The 23,201-nt window shown below is 37.8% G+C and overlaps 1 protein-coding gene across 1 annotated transcript in view; it reads right to left on the bottom strand.

The window, feature by feature from the left end:
• Positions 1-20,177, bottom strand: part of LOC127621217 (nucleolar protein 4-like) — a 67,917-nt gene extending 47,740 nt beyond the window's left edge. The window contains exon 1 of the mRNA XM_052094725.1: positions 19,836-20,177. Coding sequence (XP_051950685.1) covers positions 19,836-20,177 — 342 coding nt within the window. The remainder of the gene's footprint in view (positions 1-19,835) is intronic.
• Between the last annotated feature and the right edge of the window lie 3,024 nt (positions 20,178-23,201).

Here is a 23,201-nt window from a genome sequence, read left to right as displayed (position 1 = left end):
CACCTGCTAATGGTTAAACATCCCATCATCAAATTGGAGGATCTGGAAGGTGGTTATAAAAACCCAAGGATGTAAACAAATATAAAACATTTAAAAAATATGGCAATTGAAAAAACATATTGGAGAGAGATGCACCCCCACATTGCCTATAGTGGTTACGGCCCTGCAGAAAACCAAAGCGTCAGAAAAAGAAACACACTTTTTTGCATGTTGGTATAAACGTGTTCTGTGCATGCTCTGAGGTGTCTGTTGGGTCATGTGACCCTGGTGTCAGTGTGTAATTGTGGGGTGGGGAGGGGGGATATACACAGTGAGACAACTGGACAGGTTCACAACGCTAATGAGAGACTGCAGCAGTTAATTACAAAGGAGAGAGGGAGAGCGAGAGGGAGAGAAAGAGAAAGAGAGAGAGAGAGAGACAGAGTGGCATAGAGGGAAAGGAGGGAGGATATGAGGAGGGGGAGATGGAGTGAGACACTCTTTTGTCCCAAAGCTGCATCCTCCTAGAATAGAGATGGAGAAGGCTTTTATTTTCTCTCTCTCCCTCTCTCTCTCTCACACACACACACACACACACACACACACACACACACACACACACACACACATCCTCTCTGATCCGCTCAGTGAGGCAGTGTATACTTGGACTGTGTCTGTGTCTGGTAATCTGTGTAGGTGTGTGTGTGTTTGCAGGAGCTCTTTCTCTCTGGTAGCGGGGAGGCCCTGAAGCCAGTTAAAAATGGTGTTAATTTGTTCTCCTATGGGAGAGGAGAACAGTCTCTCCATGGCAACAGAGAAGGAGCTGAGGGGAGGAACACCAGAGCAGCACCATCCGCGACCCTCTCTCATCAAATGCACACACTTGCAGAACACACAAATTCAAACTTCACTATATGTACATGCACTCATGCATGCAATCACACATACCATATGTATACATACCACTTACAATCCTCTTAACTGATCTATACATTCCTAGACCAAAAGGCTCACATACATGGGCATACCATTACTGCCTTGAACCCCGCCCCCCAAACTACCCTTTAGACAGTGGCAAAAAATTGTGGCAATTGTCTATATTGTTTTGTATAAAAGCAAGGGCCTGAAATATAAGCAATGTACATATACATTTACTACTAATTGAGCAGCATTTAAATGTGTAATTTTTGCACCACTAGTAGCAGCAAACATCCATCCATCCATCGTCAACCGCTTATCCTGTGTACAGGGTCGCAGGGGGCTGGAGCCTATCCCAGCTAAAATTGGGCAATTTTTTTTTTGGAGAGACCAATTAACCTAGCCTGCATGTCTTTTGGATGGTGGGAGGAAGCCGGAGTACCCGGAGAGAACCCACGCAGACACAGGGAGAACATGCAAACTCCACACAGAAATGCCAGGGCAACCAGGGTTTGAACCCACGACCTTCTTGCTGTGAGGCGACAGTGCTAACCGCTGCACCACCGTGCCGAACATAATTGAACAATCCATTCCATCTGTCATTGGCCAGACAAATATATAGTCCTGCCCCCAAACTCACACCAACGGTTGAGCTAATGGTGCTGTGTTGGGTTGGTCTGAAGCTTTAGAGTAATATTCCAGGTTCATTACAAGTTAGGCTCAATCAACAACATTTGTGGCATGATATTGATTCCCATCAATATCGAAAAGTTATTTAGACTCGTCCCTCCTTTTCTTCTGCAGCCATATCACCCTGCATCTCTGTGTGTGGTGGGCGTTCTGGCGCACTATGGCTGCCGTTGCATCATCCAGGTGGATGCTGCACACTGGTGGTGGTTGAGGAGAGTCCCCCTATACTATGTAAAGTGCATGTAAATTACATTGTCATGCAACGAAGTTGTAAAATTGGCTATAACTTGACACAGAAAAGGTTAGTAAGCAATTTAATTACATCATGTTAACAGGCATATTGTTTATGTCTTGTGGCTATTCTTTTGAAACAGTGAGTATTTTAATATTTACGGATTGGCCCCTTTCACTTCCATTAAAAGTATCTCACTGTAACCCACATTTAGTTTGCATAAGCCTACTAGTTTTTAAGGCCTAGAATAAAGAGTTACATTTATATTTTAAAATTATATTTTGTTTATACTGAATTATTCAATCAACCAACATTATTTTTGACAGCAAAAACTAGGCAACAACTATGGTTAGGGACAGGGATCCAGAGGGAAGCAGGGAAATGTATTTAACAGTGACATTGAGCAGAAAGCTTACATACCAGTTTTGACAGCTGCTGATAAAAAGTTAAATGATCAGCATCGATTGATGAGATGAAAATCAGAGATCGGTGTCAGATTTTAAAATCCTGATCAGAGCATACCTAATATTCAAGTTGACTGTGATTTAAAAACAAATGATGATGATTAGTGGGCTGAGATCCTGTCACAAAATGGACAAAAACAGGTACACGGTGGATTGTAACATTTGGATATGAAGAAGATTTTTTTCACGGTTTATATATATATAATTGTTTGTGGTTGAACTGAAAAAAGGTCTCAATTTGGTTCTTTTTAAGAGGGTTCAAGTGTGAAATCCCTAGTAGACTTTTTGCAGTTGAACATGTGGAAAACATTACCATCATAATCGCAGTATAAATCACAATCGCAATATTTTTTCGAAATAATCGCAATATGACTTTTTGTCCAAATCGTGCGGCCCTACTGTCTTGTGTGTTGCATGTGGAGAGTGTGACTGTTTTAAAAAATTGTTAGTGTACAGCACAGTACTCTCTGTGGTCTTTTCATGTCTTAAACTGCTATCGCAAATGCATCATGCAAAACTGTTAGCATTCATGCAAATGACTGGTAGATAAAAGGCTACTGTTGAGGCAGTGGCAGTGAGTGTCTCTGGATTTGGAGGGGTAGGGAGGGGAGCCAAGGAAGGTCTGTTTAGATCCCTTTTTCTCCAAGGCCCTCTGCTGATATGCTCACTAATTAATCACTTATCATAATAAGATTTTTGCCTGATTTTTTTTCCCTCGGTGATATGCTAATAATGGAATCCAAAAATGGTTTGCTACTGTTTAAGTCCTTCTCTTCTTCATGCAAAGATTTCAAAGAGACCACTTTTTCTATTTTTTTTACTGCTAAAATTCACTCATCTATGATCCAAGTTTTTAAAGCAAATCTGTTGTATTAGGTTACAGGTATGTGGATGCAAGAGCTTTTTTGAAACAACTGTTTACTTTTGTATCGCTACCATCCCTCAGTAGATATGACAGAATGAGTGAGTACCAAACGCTTGACCAGAAGATTTCAGAATATGCTAACGGTTCTCTAGCCATAGGCCATACTGCGGAAGAATGACTAAACCCTCACGCGGCTACACACATACATGGCAATGAGGATATTTCTGTTTCCGTTGGCATAGCAACAGAAAGCAATCATTTCCCTCACTTAAAATCTTACGGCATCCTTTCTTCTCCTTTGCCCCCTTAATAAGAAAAATCTTTAAAATGTCTCCCTCTCGCTGGACTCTTTATCAGTTTCTGAAAATCAACAGTCAAAGATGAAGGGGAAAAAAAAGGATGTGAGTGGTAAGTGATGAATGTATGCATATCTGTTATTGTCAGCATTTGGTGCATATGCAGCAGACTATGGGGTCCTCAGTTATGTTCAGGTTAAGGACCCCTTGGTATAGACCAAGCAGTGACCCCCTGTTACATACTGTATAAAATCACTATATACTGCCATTGTATTGAATTCAACCAACGGGACTTTCATTAAATGATTTATTTTTGTGTTCTGCAGAAGAAAGTCATATGGGGTTAAAACGACATGAACGAAAGTAAATTATGGCAGACCTTTAATTTTTGGGTGAACTATCGCATTAAGCCTGGCCTATAATAACATGCATGTAAAACCATATTAATGTAATGTATTAACATTAGGGCTGTCAATTTAGCATTAATTCAGTGCGATTAATTTAACAAAAAATAACGTGTAAAAAAAATTTGCGCAATTAATCGCATGCCCATGGACCATAATAAGTTAGATTCCTGAGAAATGCAAGCTTGTAGTACCACCTTTTACTCCAGAGGGCAGTAAGTGAAATTTCAGCTGTATAAGCAACGCGCAGTTTATACAGTGAAGAAAACACTTCAGTAGGCAGGACAACAAAATGTCATGGAATCCAGTTTCAGAATCCACCCCACTTCTACCAGTTCCCACACTCGCTCTCAATCTCCTGAATATTAGTTTCACCTGCACTGTTTTGGACTATTTATACCCTGCCTGTTCACTTTTATTTAGTTGGTTATTGCATGTAGTTATCCAGCTTTGCTAACTCCTTAGAAATCTAGTTGTTACAGTAATTCTACATTCACTCTCGTGTTTGTTTTTTCCCCTCCCCTGCCCAGCTCTGTCTGTTTGTTTATTGGACTGATCTCTTGGCTCTGACTTTGGACTATGTTTAACCTCGCTTATCTGGATTTGCCCTCTGTGTTTTGAATGCTGTAATTAAACCTTTTTCTGCATATGAATCCATCTCGTCCTGTTCACATCACACAAAAACATGCGTTAAGTTCTTGCGTTCAAAACACTCGAAGGAGCGCAAATGTGATCTAAGGGATCTCAAGATGTGTTTAAAGATTGAGTATTAAACTATATTTAACTTGACACAGTGAACTAAACATTTAATGTTTATGAGGCAACACACCCGAGACGTCTAACGTAGGTATAAATTGACGGGCCCTTAAACAAGCCCTCATAATAAATCTCCAACTGATTGACAAATTCACTTGTGAAATGGATTGCTGTGAACTGTATGCCAATGATTGACTTATGATCAATAATATGGTAGTAAACAATACATTGTATTCTAAAGCTGCTTTTTGTATGGCCTTATCAATGATTAACTCTTCTGCTACAGGAATGTAATGCATTTTAATTATCTGAATATATATATATATATATATATATATATATATATATATATATATATATATATATATATATATATATTATGTATACATGTGTATATATATATAAATATATGTATATGTGTATGTATATATGTGTGTGTGTATATATATATATATATATATATATATATATATATATATATATATATATATATATATATAATTTAGAAATATTTAAAGATAACTATGTATAATTATATATTGATATAAATATGTATAATCATTATATATTGAGTTATTGTTATATGAGGGGCTTTCTCAGCAAATATTTGTATATGTGATTAATCGGGACACCATGTAATTAATTGGATTAAAAATGTTAATCGATTGACAGCCCTAATTAATATATGTTGTTATGATGTTTAAATTGAAAAACCATAAATTGTTACTGAAATACTGTACTTTTACATTTTAGAAGCCATTAATCGTTACTACTTTACTTGTACATTTAAGTTTACATTATAATGTTAGCGGGACAATGAAACACTTTGATACATTAGCTTCTTAACTCTTAAATTTACATTGTAAAAATAAATTGTTTCATATTTTCCATTCTTTACAAAAAATGAGTTTTAGATCAAATAATAATTGGCGGACACCCTGCAGTACCGCTGCAAACCCCCTGTTGATGACTTGCTGTAGTTTGTGAGATGTGTTTTTAAGAACACGTATTATTGAATTCAGAGTGGTCGCCACAAAATAAGAGTCAGTGAAAATATTTTTTCTCCCAATGTTACCCACAGGTCATAACAGGTGATATATTAAGTTACACCCCCTCACTAGTGAGCGAGTGACAGAGCAACAATGAGAAAGAGTAAAAAAGAGATCAAGAGAGAGTAAGAGCGAGAGAGAGAAAGAATATTAAAGTAATACAGAGAAAGAGTTTGACAGACAGAGAGCAGAGTGAGCATGTGATGCCCTCCAGCTGAATTCAAAACTACTCTCATGAAACAAAGTCTACAGTGGGTCTGTGACACAACAGATACATATTTAATAGCTTTATGAATGATCTGTATGCTGCGAGCACAGTCAGCACAGAATAACACAGGGTGTTCAATGTAAACACTAATTGTGCCTTATTCTGTTCTTTTTCTCTCTCTCTCTTTCTCTCCTACCTCCACATTGATGGAGGTAGGTCTATTTACTCAACCCTTGCTGCCTTTTCTTCCTCTATCTTAAAACCACACAGGATAAACACCCACCAGCCCCCCCACATACAAACATGAACGTACACTCAACCACCAGCCCTTAGTAGCACCCTTGCTCTATCAGTTCCCCCTCCTCCTCTCCCCCGTACACTGAAACTTGGCACACCCATGGAGCAGCTGCATCAGAGAGGCCCTCTGCCACTCTGCTGCATCCCACACTACACTGGGGCTCCCACACCACGGCACCCTGCGGCCCTAGCACCCAGGGGGAGGTGAAAGGGAAGGGAGCAGAGACACTGCTCGTGGGGGGAGGGGGGGGGGGGGTGTCAGGCAGAGGAAGAGCACACAGGGTGAAGTCAAATTTGTGTTTATTGATGATAAAAGAGTGAAAGACAGAGAGAGAGGGGGAGAGAGAGAGAGAGAGAGAGAGAGAGAGAGAGAGAAAGAGAGAGTGACTGATAAGAGAATGTGTGGTGTAGCCTCGTAACACAAAACATTATTCTGTGTGCACATCTGGGACACACACAGAGGAAATAAACATGTAAATAAACAGGGGAGGAAAGAGAACTGAAAAATAATACTCAAGTAAATGTTCTACTTTTTAAAATATTTTTCTATACTTCTTAAAAAATTTAGTTTGAGTAGAGTAAAAGTACCTGTCCTAAAAACTACTCTAGTAAGAGTAAAAGAGTTTAAAAGTACTCATGAGTATTGAGTACTGATGTGCCAAAACTATGCCCCTTTAAAATAAAAACATGATGCAAAAATCTTTGGTGTTTGTAATTGCCAACTTTTAAAATACATCACTTATCTATGATAAGTGCACGATTTGGGGAAAATGTCATATTGCGATTATTGAGGCTAATATTGCGATATGCGATTGCGATAAAATAAACAAATGGTAACATGAGCCAACTTCTTGGTTATCAAGGAAAATGCACAAATAGATTACTGATAATGCTGAAATGTGTATTTTTCAACTCAAACATACAAACTAGCAACAACAACAACTATAAATGCAGTGTTTTCAAATTAAAATATTTTTATATATTAAATAATAACATCTTTGCATTACAGCAAACTTGTTATTTTCTCAATATTACACCTAAATAAAATGGAACAATAAATAAGAACATACAAATCTTCATGATAAATAAGACTGTCCAAACAAACAGGGATATTTAATCAGGATGTAACATGTACTTTCTATAAATTCTTTTGAAAAGGAAACAAGATATAAAAGTGTGGTTCACTCAAACCCCTAAAACGGCTGTTGTTGTTGCTGTTGTGTGTTTGTTTTTGTTTTTTTAAATGACCAACTGGTATTTCCAAATCCTCTTTCTAAAAAGTTCTACTTATTGCTGGTACCTCTTGTCCAGTGTGTGGATCATTTCCTGAAATCCCACTTCGCTAACGGTGCATCATGTCTCTTTATATCTCTGTGAAGACTTGTCATATGGCGTGACACTTGCAAATTGTGATTTGTTTTGTTTGGCTTACTGGGCTTTTTAATGTAGTTTTAGTCAATGAAACCTGTTGACATTTTAGTCATATTTTAGTAACATTTAGTCATATTGATATTTTAGCCACTGAACACTGTAAACATTTTAGCCATAAAAGTATTATTGATAAGCATTTGTCAATCTTGTCTATCCAAAACCATATATATATATATATATCTTCGGTAGTCCATCGTATCCGATGATGACATTCCACTTCATTTACGGTGTACTCGTTTATGACTGTAGAGTCCAATCCTTGATCCACAAATTTTATTACATATTGGACATGTAAAGGCTGAGTTTGTAGAGGCAGACATGGTTGCATGTCTCCGTAGTCTTTTTTGTTGTTTCCTTATATTCCTCTCAGATTCCAGCTGCACAATTCCTGTGTGGCAGAGCTGCTTCCAGGTGGTTCGGTTTGTGTGAATTCTTCAAGGCATAATGGATTTATTTGACACTTTCCTAGTGATGTTTTTAGTTGGTCTTTGTACCGCTTTTTCTGACCCCCTGCACAGCGGCAGCCCTGATGCAGCTGACCATAAAGGATTCGCCGTGGAAGATGATCTTGAGGCATCCTAATAACATGCCCAAGCCAACGTAGTTGATGTTCAGTGACTGTTGCCTCCATACTCTTGCAGTTTGTTCTAGCAAGCACTTCAGAATGTGGTACATGGTCATAGCATGAAATCCCCAAGACTGGCTGCAAGCACCTTATATGGAAACGCTCCAACAACCTTAGGTGATGGCTATATATGACCCAGGCTTCACAGCTGTACAGAAGAGTGGTGATGCACACAGCTTTATAGATGGTAACTTTAGTGCCCAATTGAAGGTGCATATTTTGAAAGACCTTACGTCGAAGTTTGCCAAAGGCTGCAGAAGCTTGCCTTATCCGATTTTTTTTTTCGTAATCGAGATTGCAGTCCTCTGATACAATGCTGTCTAGATACTTAAAGGATGGGACTATTGAAAGTGGTTGTTTTTCTATGGCAAAAACAGGCATGGTAGGTGGTGGACAGATCCTCCATTGGCATATCACTTCAGTTTTGGTGGTATTAACTGACAGGCCCAATCTGCTATAGTTCTTCACAGCAGCATCAAGGATAATTTGCAGTTGTTCTGGGGTATGTGCCACAAACACTTATTTTTCACATAAGATTGATCTTATCATGATGATCTCATCAATGATGCTACACGTTGCAAGCTGCAGACAGCGGGGGTGAGACACGAGCGTCTCCGTGTTAGAGTGCGCATCACCCGGCAGAACCGGTCTCCACTCCCGCTCAGATTGTGTCTCTTCCGCGACTGGTTGAAGAGGCTCTGACCGCACCGAGAATGACAGTTTTGGAGTTTGTGTTTATTTACATGGCACACTCCTGTATTTTATGAACTTTAATTAAGGATGAAATAAAGATATATTGCCAAGCTATGATCTGTGTTATTTTTTCTGGCCACCAGTTCAGTGTCGGTCTGCTCGGCGTCCATCTTCACCTTATTTCCATGCTGCACACCAGAAACTCTTATGACATGACCACACGTGCCACTGCCTAAACTGAGACTGACTGGTCATCTTTTTATTAGTGGTGTAGAAAATGGGCAAACAGCTTGCAGATAAAAGGGTGACGTGATTACAGAAATGAAAAGATGAAAAATTTATTTTCAATATCATAATGTATGAAACAATTACATTAAAAACAGTTTATGTGTAGGGTTTTAATTTTTCTTAAAGCCGACTGAGAAAGTTATTGTTGTGCATAAACAAATGTTCACAATAATGCAAGGAATGCAAAATAAATAAATAAATCATAAAATAAATTATTGAAATAAATCAATAAGTCACTTGGCACATCATGTAATGCACAATAGAGGCGGTAGAACAGTTGTTTGGTGCAGGGGCCACATTGGACTTTAAAGGACTATTTCACACAAAAAGCGAAAATTCTCCCATCATTTAGTCAGCCTTATACAATCCCGGATGTGTATGACTTCCTTCAGCAGAACACAAATTAAGATTTTTAGTATGTCTCAACACGTTTGGTCCACTTTTGGCAAGTGAAAGGGTGCCAAAATTTTGAAGCTCCAAAAATCACATAAGTCAGCATAAAAGTACCCTTAAATCCATGTGGTTAAATCCATGTTTTCAGAAGAGATATGATAGGTTGGGTGAGAAAGAGATCAATATTTAAGTCAATTTTTACTATAAATTCTCCTCCCTGCTCAGTCAATCTCCACTTTCAATTTCTTCTTCTTATAGTTTTGGTGATTCACATTCTTCGTACATATCAACTGGGCGGGGAGAAGAATTTCTATCAAAAATAGACAGAAATATTGATCTTTTTCTCACCCACACCTATCTTATAAATTCTGAAGTCATGGATTTAAATACTGGAGTCATATGGATCAATTTTATGCTGCCTTTAATTTGCTTTTAGGAGCATAAAAATTTTAATATCCATTTACTTGTATTGTATGGACCTACAGATCTGAAATATTCTTCTAAAAATCTTAATTTGTGTTCTGAAGAAAGAGAGTCATACACATCTGGGATGGCATAAGGGTGAGTAAATGATGAAAGAATTTTCATTTTTAAATGAACTATTTTTTTAAGTAGCACAAGGGGCCACATTGTCCTCCTTTTGAGATACAATGTTCCACATTGATTTAGTTATTGTATCTTTTAAGCCCATCAATAGTTGTGTTCTCATTCTAATGCATGATGAACTATTTTCTGAAGTTTGTGAATGGTGGAATGTTCTGCCTGAAGTATTGCTCTGCAAATGTTGATACTTTTCTATCAGGCATTAGAATAAAACTTGATAAAGACTAAGCATATTTATAAAATATTTTATCATCTCTACTTTCCTGATAATTTATTATACAAATTAACACAATCTCTACATCAGGGGTTGGTATTATAAAAAAACTAATTTTATTCTAGTACATTAATCATTGTAAAGCTACTGAAGTTATTCAGCCAAAAGTAGTGAGTGGTTTCCTCGTTTCCTTGTTATTGTTGTTTGATTAATAGCCTTTATATGACATACTTAGCCTACTAGACACTGCTCAATTCGGTTACGTGCACACTTCAAGTCCAACATTTTGATACAAATAAAATTTTTGTCCCACTGTTTACGTTCACTTTAGACCAAACCAACTGCGTTTACATTAATGCCTCATCAGGACGGGCATTGGCGGAAATATAAAGTGTATTTGATCATTTAGGCACATTAGCGCACATTAGCCACCTGTCAATCAAACAACACGCAGCTACTGACGTCAGGAAATAAAAAGTAAATCTTTAATAGTTTATCTAGATCAACCAACCAGTGGTTGTCTTGCTATCGCAATTGATCTAATGAACACCACTTTTCAAGATGTAGAACATAAGCTAAGTATAGAAAATTACTCAAAAGTTTATCATCCATATCGAGGACTTCTCACTTTTTTTTTCAAATAAACATCAAGATTATTTTATTGCCCAGCCCTATTGATAAAATTTCCTTATACACAGTCAAGCAATTGGCCTTTTTCACTGTGAAAAGCCCTTTTAGGTGTGGCCGTATGGTCATGTGTTGAACTGAGCTTGAGGCATCCTCCACATCCATAACAGTTGGTGACAGATCTGCAACTGCCATTTAAGTTTTTTTTACGTGTGATTTGATTTGACGACAATCACGAGACTCTCCCTAGCCAATCATGTTGATAAATAAATATAAAATTAGGACAGGGAAGTAGCGAACACAGACAGTGGGTAAATAATGCATTAAAGTAGATACAGCACTTAAAATGCACTCAAGAAAAAGTAAATGTATGCAATTTTAAAACTACTTAAAAAAGTAAAATTCCTGGGAAAAACTACTTAATTACAGTAACATAAGTATTTGTAATTCATTTCTTTACACCCCTGCATACATATACAGTGGCCCCTAAAAAGTATTTAGACGCTTAAGCTGCACTTAAGATGGATGAATTTCATTAACAAAATATAAAAACCAAGTGCCATCTGCAAACAAATAATGCTAGAGCTTTTTTGGAATTACTTTTAACAAGCTAGTCCCAAGGTAATTTTTATTGTATAATATGAAGTCAGTTCACACAGGTCAATACATTACCTATGGACATGTTCAACTACTTTTAACAACAAAGTTTCCAAATATTTTTTGTCTTAAGTTTGAACAGAATGTCTATTGCTTTATAACTGCGTCATTGACAAATAAGGTTGTCCAATGTAATAAAAATGATAATCTTTTAAAATTCTATTTTAAAACACTAGTGTCAGGTTTGTATAAATGCAATCAATAGCTGCATTTCCCACCAACAGACTGAAAAGTTCTCCATGCCAAAACGTGCCGTTCTGTGCTGATCCGGGCCAGTTGGCACAGTTATGGTTTCTTTTTCCACTGTGGTGCTTGCATATACGTAACAAATACATACTGTAAGTTGGCAACAACATGATAGGTAAACACTGGAGCAAGTGCACTATGGAGGATGATGGCATATTCCACTTTTTGCTCTGGTTTTTCACTCTGCGAAAGCACAGGAAAGACAGCCCATGAAACAAAAAGGAAAACAAAGAGAAGAATTTATGTTGCTTGTCACCTGACATGAACAGACAAGAAAGGTAAAAGTTCCCAGAATTCTAAAAAGGACATTTACTGACAAAATATTGTGACACATTGATAAACTACATGATTTTTAATGAGCTAGCTAGCATAAATCGACCTCCCTGATGAAAAAGGCATGTCGAAAAAACAAATGTACTACACTAGTTAAACCATCATCATAAAAGCATGAAGAGACAACAAACGTAATTTTTTTAATTATTATTCAGTTTTATTAATCCCACCATAATGACCAAATTGACAATCGTGAGTCGCCACGTACTAAAGCCATTTCACCATCATGGTTAAGCATGGTCCCCAAAAAGTATTTGGAGACTTAAGCCACACTAAAAAATTTATGAATGTCATTGTGTTATGTTCCCTGTTGTCTTTTGTTTTTTGTACTGTTATTTTGAAGTTTAGTTTAGTTCCTGTTTTGGTTTTTGTAGTCCTTTGTAGTTTCTTTTATGCTGTCATGTTCACTGTTGTCTTTTGTTTCTGTGCTTTTATGTTGAAGTTTAGTTTAGTTCCTGTTTCCTGTTTGGTTTTTGTAGTCCTTTGTAGTTTCTTCTTATGATTGGTTTTCCCCTGATTGTTGCCCCAGGTGTCCCTCATTCCCTCGTCTGTTCCTTTGTGTATTTAAACCCTGGTTCTTTGTTTAGTCATTGTCGGTCGTTGTTTGATGTGTGTGCATGAATGTTTGCTGCCCTAGTTCTCTGTTTATGTTTGCCCTGGTTCTCCGTTTAAGTTTATTTCCCCCTTGTGGTTTTTTTTCCTTTGTTTATTCGTTTGTTCATTTAATAAAAGTCTAAACTGCATTTGGATCCGCATCTCCTCGCTGCTTAAACGTAACATTGCATGTGGCATTTTTTAAATGAAAGACATACCAAATTAATATTGTTTGGTTTTTAATTGGGTCTGTGATGTGACACCCATTTTTTGTCCTTATCTTAAAAAGTTATATTAAAAAATACATTTAAAATGCAATTCAACAACAAAATCTAAAATTTACTTGAATACACCTCTTCTATGATGAACATGTTTTCAGTACTCATACTGGAGTCATTTTGATATTTTTTCTGGGGCTTAAAAAAATGTCACAGTCAAATAAATTATGAAACCAACATGGACACAACATGGACACAAAAGCCAAAACGCAAAGCACAATTACAAACCATGTCGAGGAATCCAGCCCGAAAATGGTTTGTAATTATGCCGTGCCGAACCATGCTCAAGTGGAAATGGTACTGGTATCGTTCCTCATGGTGCTCAGAACCATGTCCATGTTGGTTTCATAATTTATTTGAAAACATTCATAGCATTTTCTAAAAAATTAAAAAAAAGAGATGACTTAAAAATGTCATGATGCGCATCCATCGCGTAAAAGGGATTAAAATACTTTACTTGCACCTTGAATGCATTAGATTATACACAATTTAATTAAATTATTTTCATAAATTTTTTAAACAAATTTTTCACTGCTTATTTTTTAAAGAAATAATAATAAAATACTATTCTGCACTACTTATGTAAAAAAAAAAAAATTATTGAGACTTTTATATATTTTACTGTCTCCAGATGGTTACACTATGACATTTTATTACTTTAAGGCCCAGAAAAAATATCAAAATGACTTCAGTATTAATTCAGTAACTGAAAACATTTTCGTCATAGAAGAGGTGTATTCAAGTAATTTTTTGGTTTTGTTGTTGAATTGCATTTTAAATGTATTTTTTTAATTACTTTTTAGATAAGGACAAAAAAGGGGTGTCACATCACTGACCCAATTAAAAACCAAATAATCTTAATTTTGTATGTCTTTCATTGAAAAAATGCCACATGCAATGACATTCATAATTTTTTTAGTGTGGCTTAAGTCTCCAAATACTTTTTGGGGATGCTATACACACAAACTGGTCAAAAAAGTAACTTCAACTAACAGACCTGTAATGAACAAGGATTTTAATGTACACTCACTGAGCACTTTATTAGGAACACTGTGGTCGTAATAAAGTGCCTGACATGGTCTTCTGCTGTTGAGGCCAATTTGCCTCAAGGTTCGATGCTTTGTGCATTCTGAAATGCTATTCTGCTCACAATTGTGCATGGCCATTCTCCATTGACCTCTCTCATCAACAAGGCAATTCTGTCCGCAGAACTACCCCTCATTGTTTTTGTTTTGTTTTTGGCACCAGTCTAAGTAAACTCGAGTGACTGCTGTGCGTCAAAATACCAGATCAGCAGTTACATAAATACTTAAACCAGCCAGTCTGGCACCCACAATCATGCCACAGTCAAAATCAGTGAGATCAAATTTTCTTTCCCCACTCTTATGGTTGATGTTAACTGAACATTAACTGACCCATATCTGCATGATTGTTTGCATTGCACTGCTGCCACACAATTGGCTGAATACATAATCACATGAGTACAGGTGTTCCTAATAAAGTGCTCAGTGAATATACAAAGTTGCAAATAGACCATCTCCAGTCATTAAAATGGGTGAATTTAGGTAAACTGGGATGCATTTTGTGCTTCTGGACCAATTTGCCTGAATTCACCCTACCAGTTGTATTTTAATAATTTGACTGCTACATGATGACGAGTACATGTACAAAGCTAAGTGGAACCACAGAGATGTTGTGCCACATTTCTTTGCATCTTATTACTGTAACAAGATTCCCTGGTTCCCTCTTTTCCCCTTAATTTTCTACTCTGTTCTGTTTGTTCTTTTTTCTGTGTTTGTTGTCTTATTTGCATACATAGAGCAGGTTGGGGAGGATCCCCTACTGTTTCAACCCTTAATGAGATAACGCAGACGTGAACATCATTCTCTTGTTCAGTGTGTGTGTTGGATGGTTGCACTTCCTTGTTCTTTGGCACTTTGCAGCATGATGATTGGTGAGGAGAACTGCAGGGTGGGTATTAGAGGAAGTAACCTTAGCAGCTAAGTTTGGATTCATCGCCCTTTGTGTGAAAGCTGTCATGTTCCATATTTCAGTTACTGCGCATTTTGAGGGCATAGTGTAAAAAGTTAAGAATTATGAAGAAACGTGTTAACAAAATACACTTTAACATTTACTAATAAGTAAAGCGTAATGTACAGTCAGCTGGTCACTATCCCACTTATTACAGGGCTACTTTTGAGTAAACGAATAACTTGTGTTTTATTGTTTAAATTATGAGACTGCTGAGGGATGAATACCACATCTATTAAGGAAATCTTCAATGTAAGATTTCAAGGAAAAGTTTAGTAAAAAATATTTGGCTGTGATTGACTAAAATCAAGTATTCCAGCATTCCTTTTAATATATAAATATATATATATATACAGTGGTCATAGATCACATAACCTCTTCCATTTGATAGAACTGGTCATCTGTGTGACTGACAGATCGTTTGTGAGATGTAGTGTACTTGTCATGCAGTGACAGGAGGCTGTATTAGGATGCACAGTGGGACACAATGACTAATGAAGGGTAAAGCAAACACTAGGGAGCTGTTAAAAAATGATAGTAAACGCCAGTGTATACAGACCTCAGATCAGCCACAGTTACGTACATGTCCTCAGAGAAAGAGAAAGAAAGCGGTGGGTGGAGAAATGCATGTCTGTGTGTTTGGGGGAGGGGCGTAGTCTTCAACAGGTTATTCATATATGTAATCATGAACTTCACCTTCACATCTGACTTGCACATTCATTCCATTACAGGAGTAATTTGTGGATAGAGGATCTGTAATTGCCATGGGCTTAATGTATGTCCTCTGGGTAGTTAAACCCACACACCTGTGTGGAAGGTGTACGGTGGCAGGAGATGTTACTATGTTCAGAGTTCTGCCTCATTTGTTCTTAACACAGTCTTATAAATTAAAAGCATGCTGGGGGCTGCCTGTTAGGATCTGTCAAACGGTTGCATATCAATGATCTGCTTAGGAGGATTAATCAGTGGTAATTTAGCTTTGGCTATCTTCCAAAAAAAAATCAAGTAAAATTATACGTATTTAATTTATTTATTTTTTTTTTCTTTGTTTTGCTAATGTTTCTATGATTACTAATCCTTGTTGTGTCTTTAACCCTCCTGTTGCATTCAGGTTATTTTTGACCCAGGAGAGGTAGATAATACTTTTTAAACACCACATTGTTTTTAATATGGGAACCAAACTTTGTGATTTTGTCAAGACTATCAAAATACACATGATACATTTTTTCATACTTTTTTACAAAATTGTTTAAGAGATATAACCATATTAAAATATATTATTTAAAAATATAATTATTCTAACAATATTATTTTAAAATATTAATATTAAAATGGATGGATGGATGTCACTGTTTTATTCTATTACATTAATACTGTTAAAGCTACTGAAGTTATTCAGCCAAAAGTAGTGAGTGGTTTTCTCGTTTCCTTGTTATTGTTGTTTTATTAATAGCTTTTATATGACATAGCCTACTAGACACTGCTCAATTCGGTTACGTTCTCACTTCAAGTCCAACATTTTGACACAAATACAATTTTTGTCCCACTGTTTACGTTCACTTTAGACCAAAACCAACTATGTTTACATTAATGCCTCACCAAGACGGGCATTAGTGGAATTATAAAGTGTATTTGACCATTTTGGCGCATTATCGCACAAACATTAGCCACCTGTCAATCAAACAACACGCAGCTACAGATGTCAAGAAATAAAAAGTCAATTTTGTATATTTTATCTAGATCAACCAACCAGTGGTTGTCTTGCTATCGCAATTGATGTAATGAACACCACTATTCAAGATGTAGAACATAGGCTAATATAGAAAATTACTCGATATCGATATCGAGGACTTCTCTCTTTTTTTCTACAGATAAACATCAACACTGTTTTATCGCCCCGCCCTATTGATAACATTTCCTTAATCTCTCACATTACCCAATAATCTTAGTGATAGATAGCTAATTTGCTGGCTACATTAGAGACACACAGAATCTAGTAAGCAGAAATAGGAAATTTACCTCGATATGTTTCTTCAAATTAGAGGCAGGATTAATGCTGATATCTGGCTTGAGTGAGTTAAACTCACATAACACAGTCAAGCAAAAGGACTTTTTCAATGCGAAAAGCCCTTTTAGGTGTAGCTGTGATGTTCAGGTGTTGAACTGTGCTTGAGGCATTCTCCATATCCATAAAAGTTGGCGCCAGATTAGCAACTGCCATTCAAGTTTTGAGACTCTCCCTAGCCAATCATGTTGATAAATAAATATAAAATTAGGGCAGGGAAGTAGCGAACACAGACGGTGGGTAAATAGTGCATTAAAAGTAGTTACAGTACTTAAAATGCACTCAAGTAAATGTATGCAATTTTAAAACTACTTAAAAAAGTCAAATTCCTGGGTAAAACTATTTAATTACAGTAACGTGATTATTTGTAATGCCTTACTTTACAACCCTGCATACACATATAGTCACACACAGACACACACACATTCCTGTACAAAACAGACATGACAGATGTAAAAAACATAACAAATGAACTAAATTCTGTCTGAAGCGATGTGGCGAGAGCAAAATTTCATGCACACATTAGTCTAAATAGGGCTTGAAAGAGGAAATTGTCCACTTTTTACTTTGCACACATCTGATGCTGATTCTCAAGCATCAACATTCGGCAGTTTGTGTAAGTAAATAAAATAGATTTCACTTAAAAACATACAAAAGAAGTTTAATGTTGTATATTTGAGCTGTAGGCTACAGTTGTTTAGATGAATTTTAGTTGAAAAAGAATAAGTTGGTTTCAAAACATTTGACCACCAAGTTGTATTGAGCAGTTATGAGTAATAGGAAATTCATTCAAATTACTAAGAATTCTCACATTAGATGTTAATATTAATTGTATATTATTCTATATTTTAGATAAAATTTCACAGAAATTTTGATAAAAAGATGTATTCAAATGTATCACACTAGTTGTGCTGTGGTTCATATATTTTGTTCATATACATTATTCATCGGGTCAAAACTGACCCACGAGTGCAAAAGGTATATGCAGATTCTGAATGCAATAAGAGGGTTAAGTATATAGTCAAACAATACAGTGAGTCACATGAACAATGAACAGGTGAAAACTCATTAAAATACTGTCTTGTCACCATTGTTCCTAATTTGTTTGCTTATTTTTTTCAGACCAAGGTGTGCCAGGCTCTGAGGTGAAAGTCCCTCCTGGATGGCAGACAAATGTCTGCTGGTGGGTCCCCTTGAGGGTACTATTCAAAATGGTGTCTGTTTGTGACACTCTGAATATGCACCAGTGGTAGGGGAGGACCTCCTAGTGTTCAGGAAAACAGTCACTATATATCCCAGACTTTTCCTTGCATTTAATACGGTCAATTTTTTCTGATTTAATTCAAATGTCCATATTGTTTACATTGTGTTCAAAAAGGTCATGACAATCTATTCATCTCTATTAAAACTATTATTGGCCAGACTGGACCTTCGAAAGGTTCGTGACAAATGCATTGAACAATTTAAATAGTATCATCACCTCTCATCCTGAGGGGCCAATTTTTGTGCAATGGTGGGATGTCAAACTGATTCCGAAAGAAATCCTAAACGAAACTCATCTTGCTCTGGTTGTCTTTCTAATGATGGATTCTGTCACAGTCCTGGGATGTGTGAAGAAGAAAAAAGCATTCTAGAGTAGAACAGGTAGGTTACCAGAGCAACGGGTGCCAACCGTCCGCTCCGCCCTCATCCGGTGCAGAACAAAGCAAGTGCTGTCCCTCTCCAAATGAATTAAACGTACAGTATGAGGCATGTTTGGCAAATTGTTGACGATTTCATACAATACTGGCTATTAATACGTTGGCCATTTTTCTTAAATGTTCAACGTTTGTGATATACCTCTCTAACTGATATCGCAGTGCGCGAGAGAGGATGGTGCGCGAGACCATCAAATGGTCCAGGAGCACAGTCCTTAAAAAAAAAAAAATCACCACAACATAAATATTCGCTAGAACTGTTTATATCAACGTGAATGTTTAACGTTCAATATATCGTCATCCCCCTCAGGCAAACTCCCCCTTTGAGCGCGCGCCCCTCTACACCCCGGCATCCCCAACAATTGGGTACACATGCTCACCGTACGCGCGCTCCCGACAGCAACCATCCAGTGTTTCGTGACTCAAACCAAAGTTGAACAGAAACAGCGCTGCGGAACGCGCTGTCTCAGTCAACACTATTATGATTTAATGGAATGGAAACGGGCCACGTTGTGATTTTCTGTGCCATCCCGTCAGCAGGACAACGTCATGTTTATTCGTCAGGCGGCGAGATACCGTTACTACACCGCTGCTACTGCTGCCAGAGACCGGCGTTGCTATGGCAGCCAGCTCTTAAAGTAAGACTGTTCTGCCCGGTTGGGGTGAGGGATGCAATACTCGGTCAACCACCCCCTCGGTGACAGAGAGGTGAAAGATTGAAAAGTTGCGCACAGCAATGTGGTTTGATATTGAATCAAAGGAGCGCTGGCCTAAAGCACGTTAAGGGTTACAATATTCGTAGTACCACATCGATAGTTTAAATCTCACAATCACAGACAGATACAATTCACTCAAAGGGTTCACATTTAAAATACAACTTTCAGCTGAAAAAAGCACTTTACCGTAGACTTGACAGGGACGTACAGGATGGGCTTCCCCGATGGCTCTTTCTTGTTGTGCTCGCCCAAGATGTTGCTGCCGACCTGGAACCCTTTGGACTTCACCCAGAATTTAAATTTGGCGTTGATGTGGCTATTGTCGACATATACACCGTCGGACTCCTCGTTTTGAAGCAGGGTCTGCATAATTTTGTTGTATTTTCGACGGGTGACGGTCTTTGTTTTACCCGAGTCCCCGTAAGTCCGGAGACACCAGTCCTGAAATTCGCTGAACATCTCTGCCTCCAACACGACGGGACTTCGGCTCCTTTTTGTTAAATCCGCGCATGGTTTCTTAGTTGCCATTCCTTCCTCTTTGTGAGCCGTGTCCTGTTCGATATAATAAAAGGTAACTACAAAGCTTCTAACTGAAAATTATAGTAGACTCCCCCTCCTCTTCCTGTCCCGCTACGAGGATGATGGCTTCGACGCCGGTGCGGATGTCCACAACCGATAAACAAGTCGAAAAAAGTGGTATGTGTGCCGGTTTCGGGCAGCCGCACACCTGTTTGCAGTGACGCCTCGCCTACTGTCCCAAACCGCAACGGCAAATGTCACTTGCACACATCATCCGCTGAGGAACTGAGAGAGGGGGCTGTCCTAACAAGCGGGTATCTCCCACCTGTGCGTAAACGGTCTTCTGCTCGAGGACCATGCAGTGAGGTGGGAAAAAGCCCCGAGGGCCGAATCCGTGAATTAAAAAAGATAGAAAACGTTTCGAGTCCAGGAACAAATGAAACAAGCAGCGCGTGGAAGACTATAACGGCTAAATTTTCAAACGGCCGGCCCGCGAAAGCGTTCTAACACGGGATACGGCACGAGCCTGTTGATGTCAAAAGGCGCATGAATGTTTCGCAAATAATAGCATTAAAATAATCAGTTTGTTTACTTATTCTGAGATTTGCACACACACACACACACACACAAAAAAACCTCTTAGGGTTACAAAAGACTGCATTCGTCATGCGCTAGGACTGTCCCACTCTATCCACCTGTTTGAATCGGACCTGCGCGTGCACTTATGTCACGAGCAGCGCACCGCCACGCTAGAGACCGTCCCAAATTGGCATTTCTCGTTTGTAATCCTCGAAATGTAATAGCTACTGGTATTTTTTTTAAAGCTAAACGTCTGAAGTGAAAGAAAAAACCGTAACGAAGTAGTATCTTTCTTTCATTCTCAATCTTTTTTTCTTTTTTTTTTTTTCAGGAAGTAGACTGTGCAGCGCGTGGACGCAGTGGTTACAAAGCGGGTGGTTAGAATGGTGTCGCAATAAAGAGTAAAATAAAAATTTCCGATTCAGACTCAGCTAAGGGCAAAGGACCTACTCCATATTTTTGTTAATCCAAATTAGTGAAAATTAATCTTTATTGAATAAAAGAATAATTGATGCTGTTTTGTTCTCTTGTATGTCACAGTGATTACAATGCAACAATAGCTGTTCTTCCCCCCCCCCAAAACCCGGAACTGGACAGTGTCTAGTTTTGTGGTATTTTTAATGGCTTGCTTTTCGTTTCAAGCTGAAGATTTGACCATAACGCACCAAAAAGTTCAAATAAATCCCATAAGACCCACAAAATATATCTTTATCATTAAATAAAACCCACTTAATCTTTAAAGTCACTAAAATTCTCATTTATACTCATCCACCTGATTTAGGTTGATTATAAAATATTAATTTGGCATGCGTCAATGTAAAGGAAAGCAACAAAAAAGATGACAAAGCAGCACAAAACAAACTACCCTTTCTTGACCATTTACAAAGGATTTCCATCATGTTCTGTAAGATGAAAGCAGTTTACATTTTTAGATTTTTTGAAATTGATTGATTGAGTGGTTGGTTGATTGATTGATTGATTGATTGATTGATTGATTGATTGATTGATTGATTGATTGATTGATTTGTTGATTGAATGATTGATTGATTATTGATTGATTGATTTGCCCAAATTAAGAAGGTTTAGGTAACCTAATTTGTGAATTGTTCATGATACCTAATGATCTGAGGGCACTTGGGTTGAAGTATAATTTTGGTTAACTCACACTCAGCACCTGGCAGTACTTTGCACAAATGGGAATATTAGATGTGTTAATATCTGTGATCTTTTCCGTATGGTGCATCTTGTGGGACACCCACAAATATTGAATAGCATGTATGTATATTGCTTGGCAGACAGTTTAATCATAAGTAGCTTACGTCTAAGATAGGGTCTTCTTTGAGCATTAAAGCATTAGTTATTAGGATGCTCACATTTCTGAAAAAAACTCTACCAGAATCTACACATTTTGATTTGGGTTCTTACAGGTGAAACTCGAAAAATTAGAATATCGTGCAAAAGTTCATTAATTTCAGTAATTCAACTTAAAAGGTGAAACTAATATATTATATAGACTCATTACAAGCAAAGTAAGATATTTCAAGCCTTTATTTGATATAATTTTGATGATTATGGCTTACAGCTTATGAAAACCCCAAATTCAGAATCTCAGAAAATTAGAATATTGTGAAAAGGTTCAGTATTGTAGGCTCAAAGTGTCACACTCTAATCAGCTAAACACCTGCAAAGGGTTCCTGAGCCTTTAAATGGTCTCTCAGTCTGGTTCAGTTGAATTCACAATCATGGGGAAGACTGCTGACCTGACAGTTGTGCAGAAAACCATCATTGACACCCTCCACAAGGAGGGAAAGCCTCAAAAGGTAATTGCAAAAGAAGTTGGATGTTCTCAAAGTGCTGTATCAAAGCACATTAATAGAAAGTTAAGTGGAAGGGAAAAGTGTGGAAGAAAAAGGTGCACAAGCAGCAGGGATGACCGTAGCCTGGAGAGGATTGTCAGGAAAAGGCCATTCAAATGTGTGGGGAGCTTCACAAGGAGTGGACTGAGGCTGGAGTTACTGCATCAAGAGCCACCACACACAGACGGGTCCTGGACATGGGCTTCAAATGTCAAACGTCTTACCTGGGCTAAAGAAAAAAGAACTGGTCTGTTGCTCAGTGGTCCAAAGTCCTCTTTTCTGATGAGAGCAAATTTTGCATCTCATTTGGAAACCAAGGTCCCAGAGTCTGGAGGAAGAATGGAGAGGCACACAATCCAAGATGCTTGAAGTCCAGTGTGAAGTTTCCACAGTCTGTGTTGGTTTGGGGAGCCATGTCATCGACTGGTGTTGGTCCACTGTGATTTATTAAATCCAGAGTCAACGCAGCCGTCTACCGGGACATTTTAGAGCACTTCATGCTTCCTTCAGCAGACAATCTTTATGGAGATGCTGACTTCATTTTCCAGCAGGACTTGGCACCTGCCCACACTGCCAAAAGTACCAAAACCTGGTTCAA

This window comes from Xyrauchen texanus, chromosome 27 (assembly GCF_025860055.1).
Source record: "Xyrauchen texanus isolate HMW12.3.18 chromosome 27, RBS_HiC_50CHRs, whole genome shotgun sequence".
Classification (NCBI taxonomy): domain Eukaryota; kingdom Metazoa; phylum Chordata; class Actinopteri; order Cypriniformes; family Catostomidae; genus Xyrauchen; species Xyrauchen texanus.
This window is presented reverse-complemented; position numbering and strand designations above follow the sequence as displayed.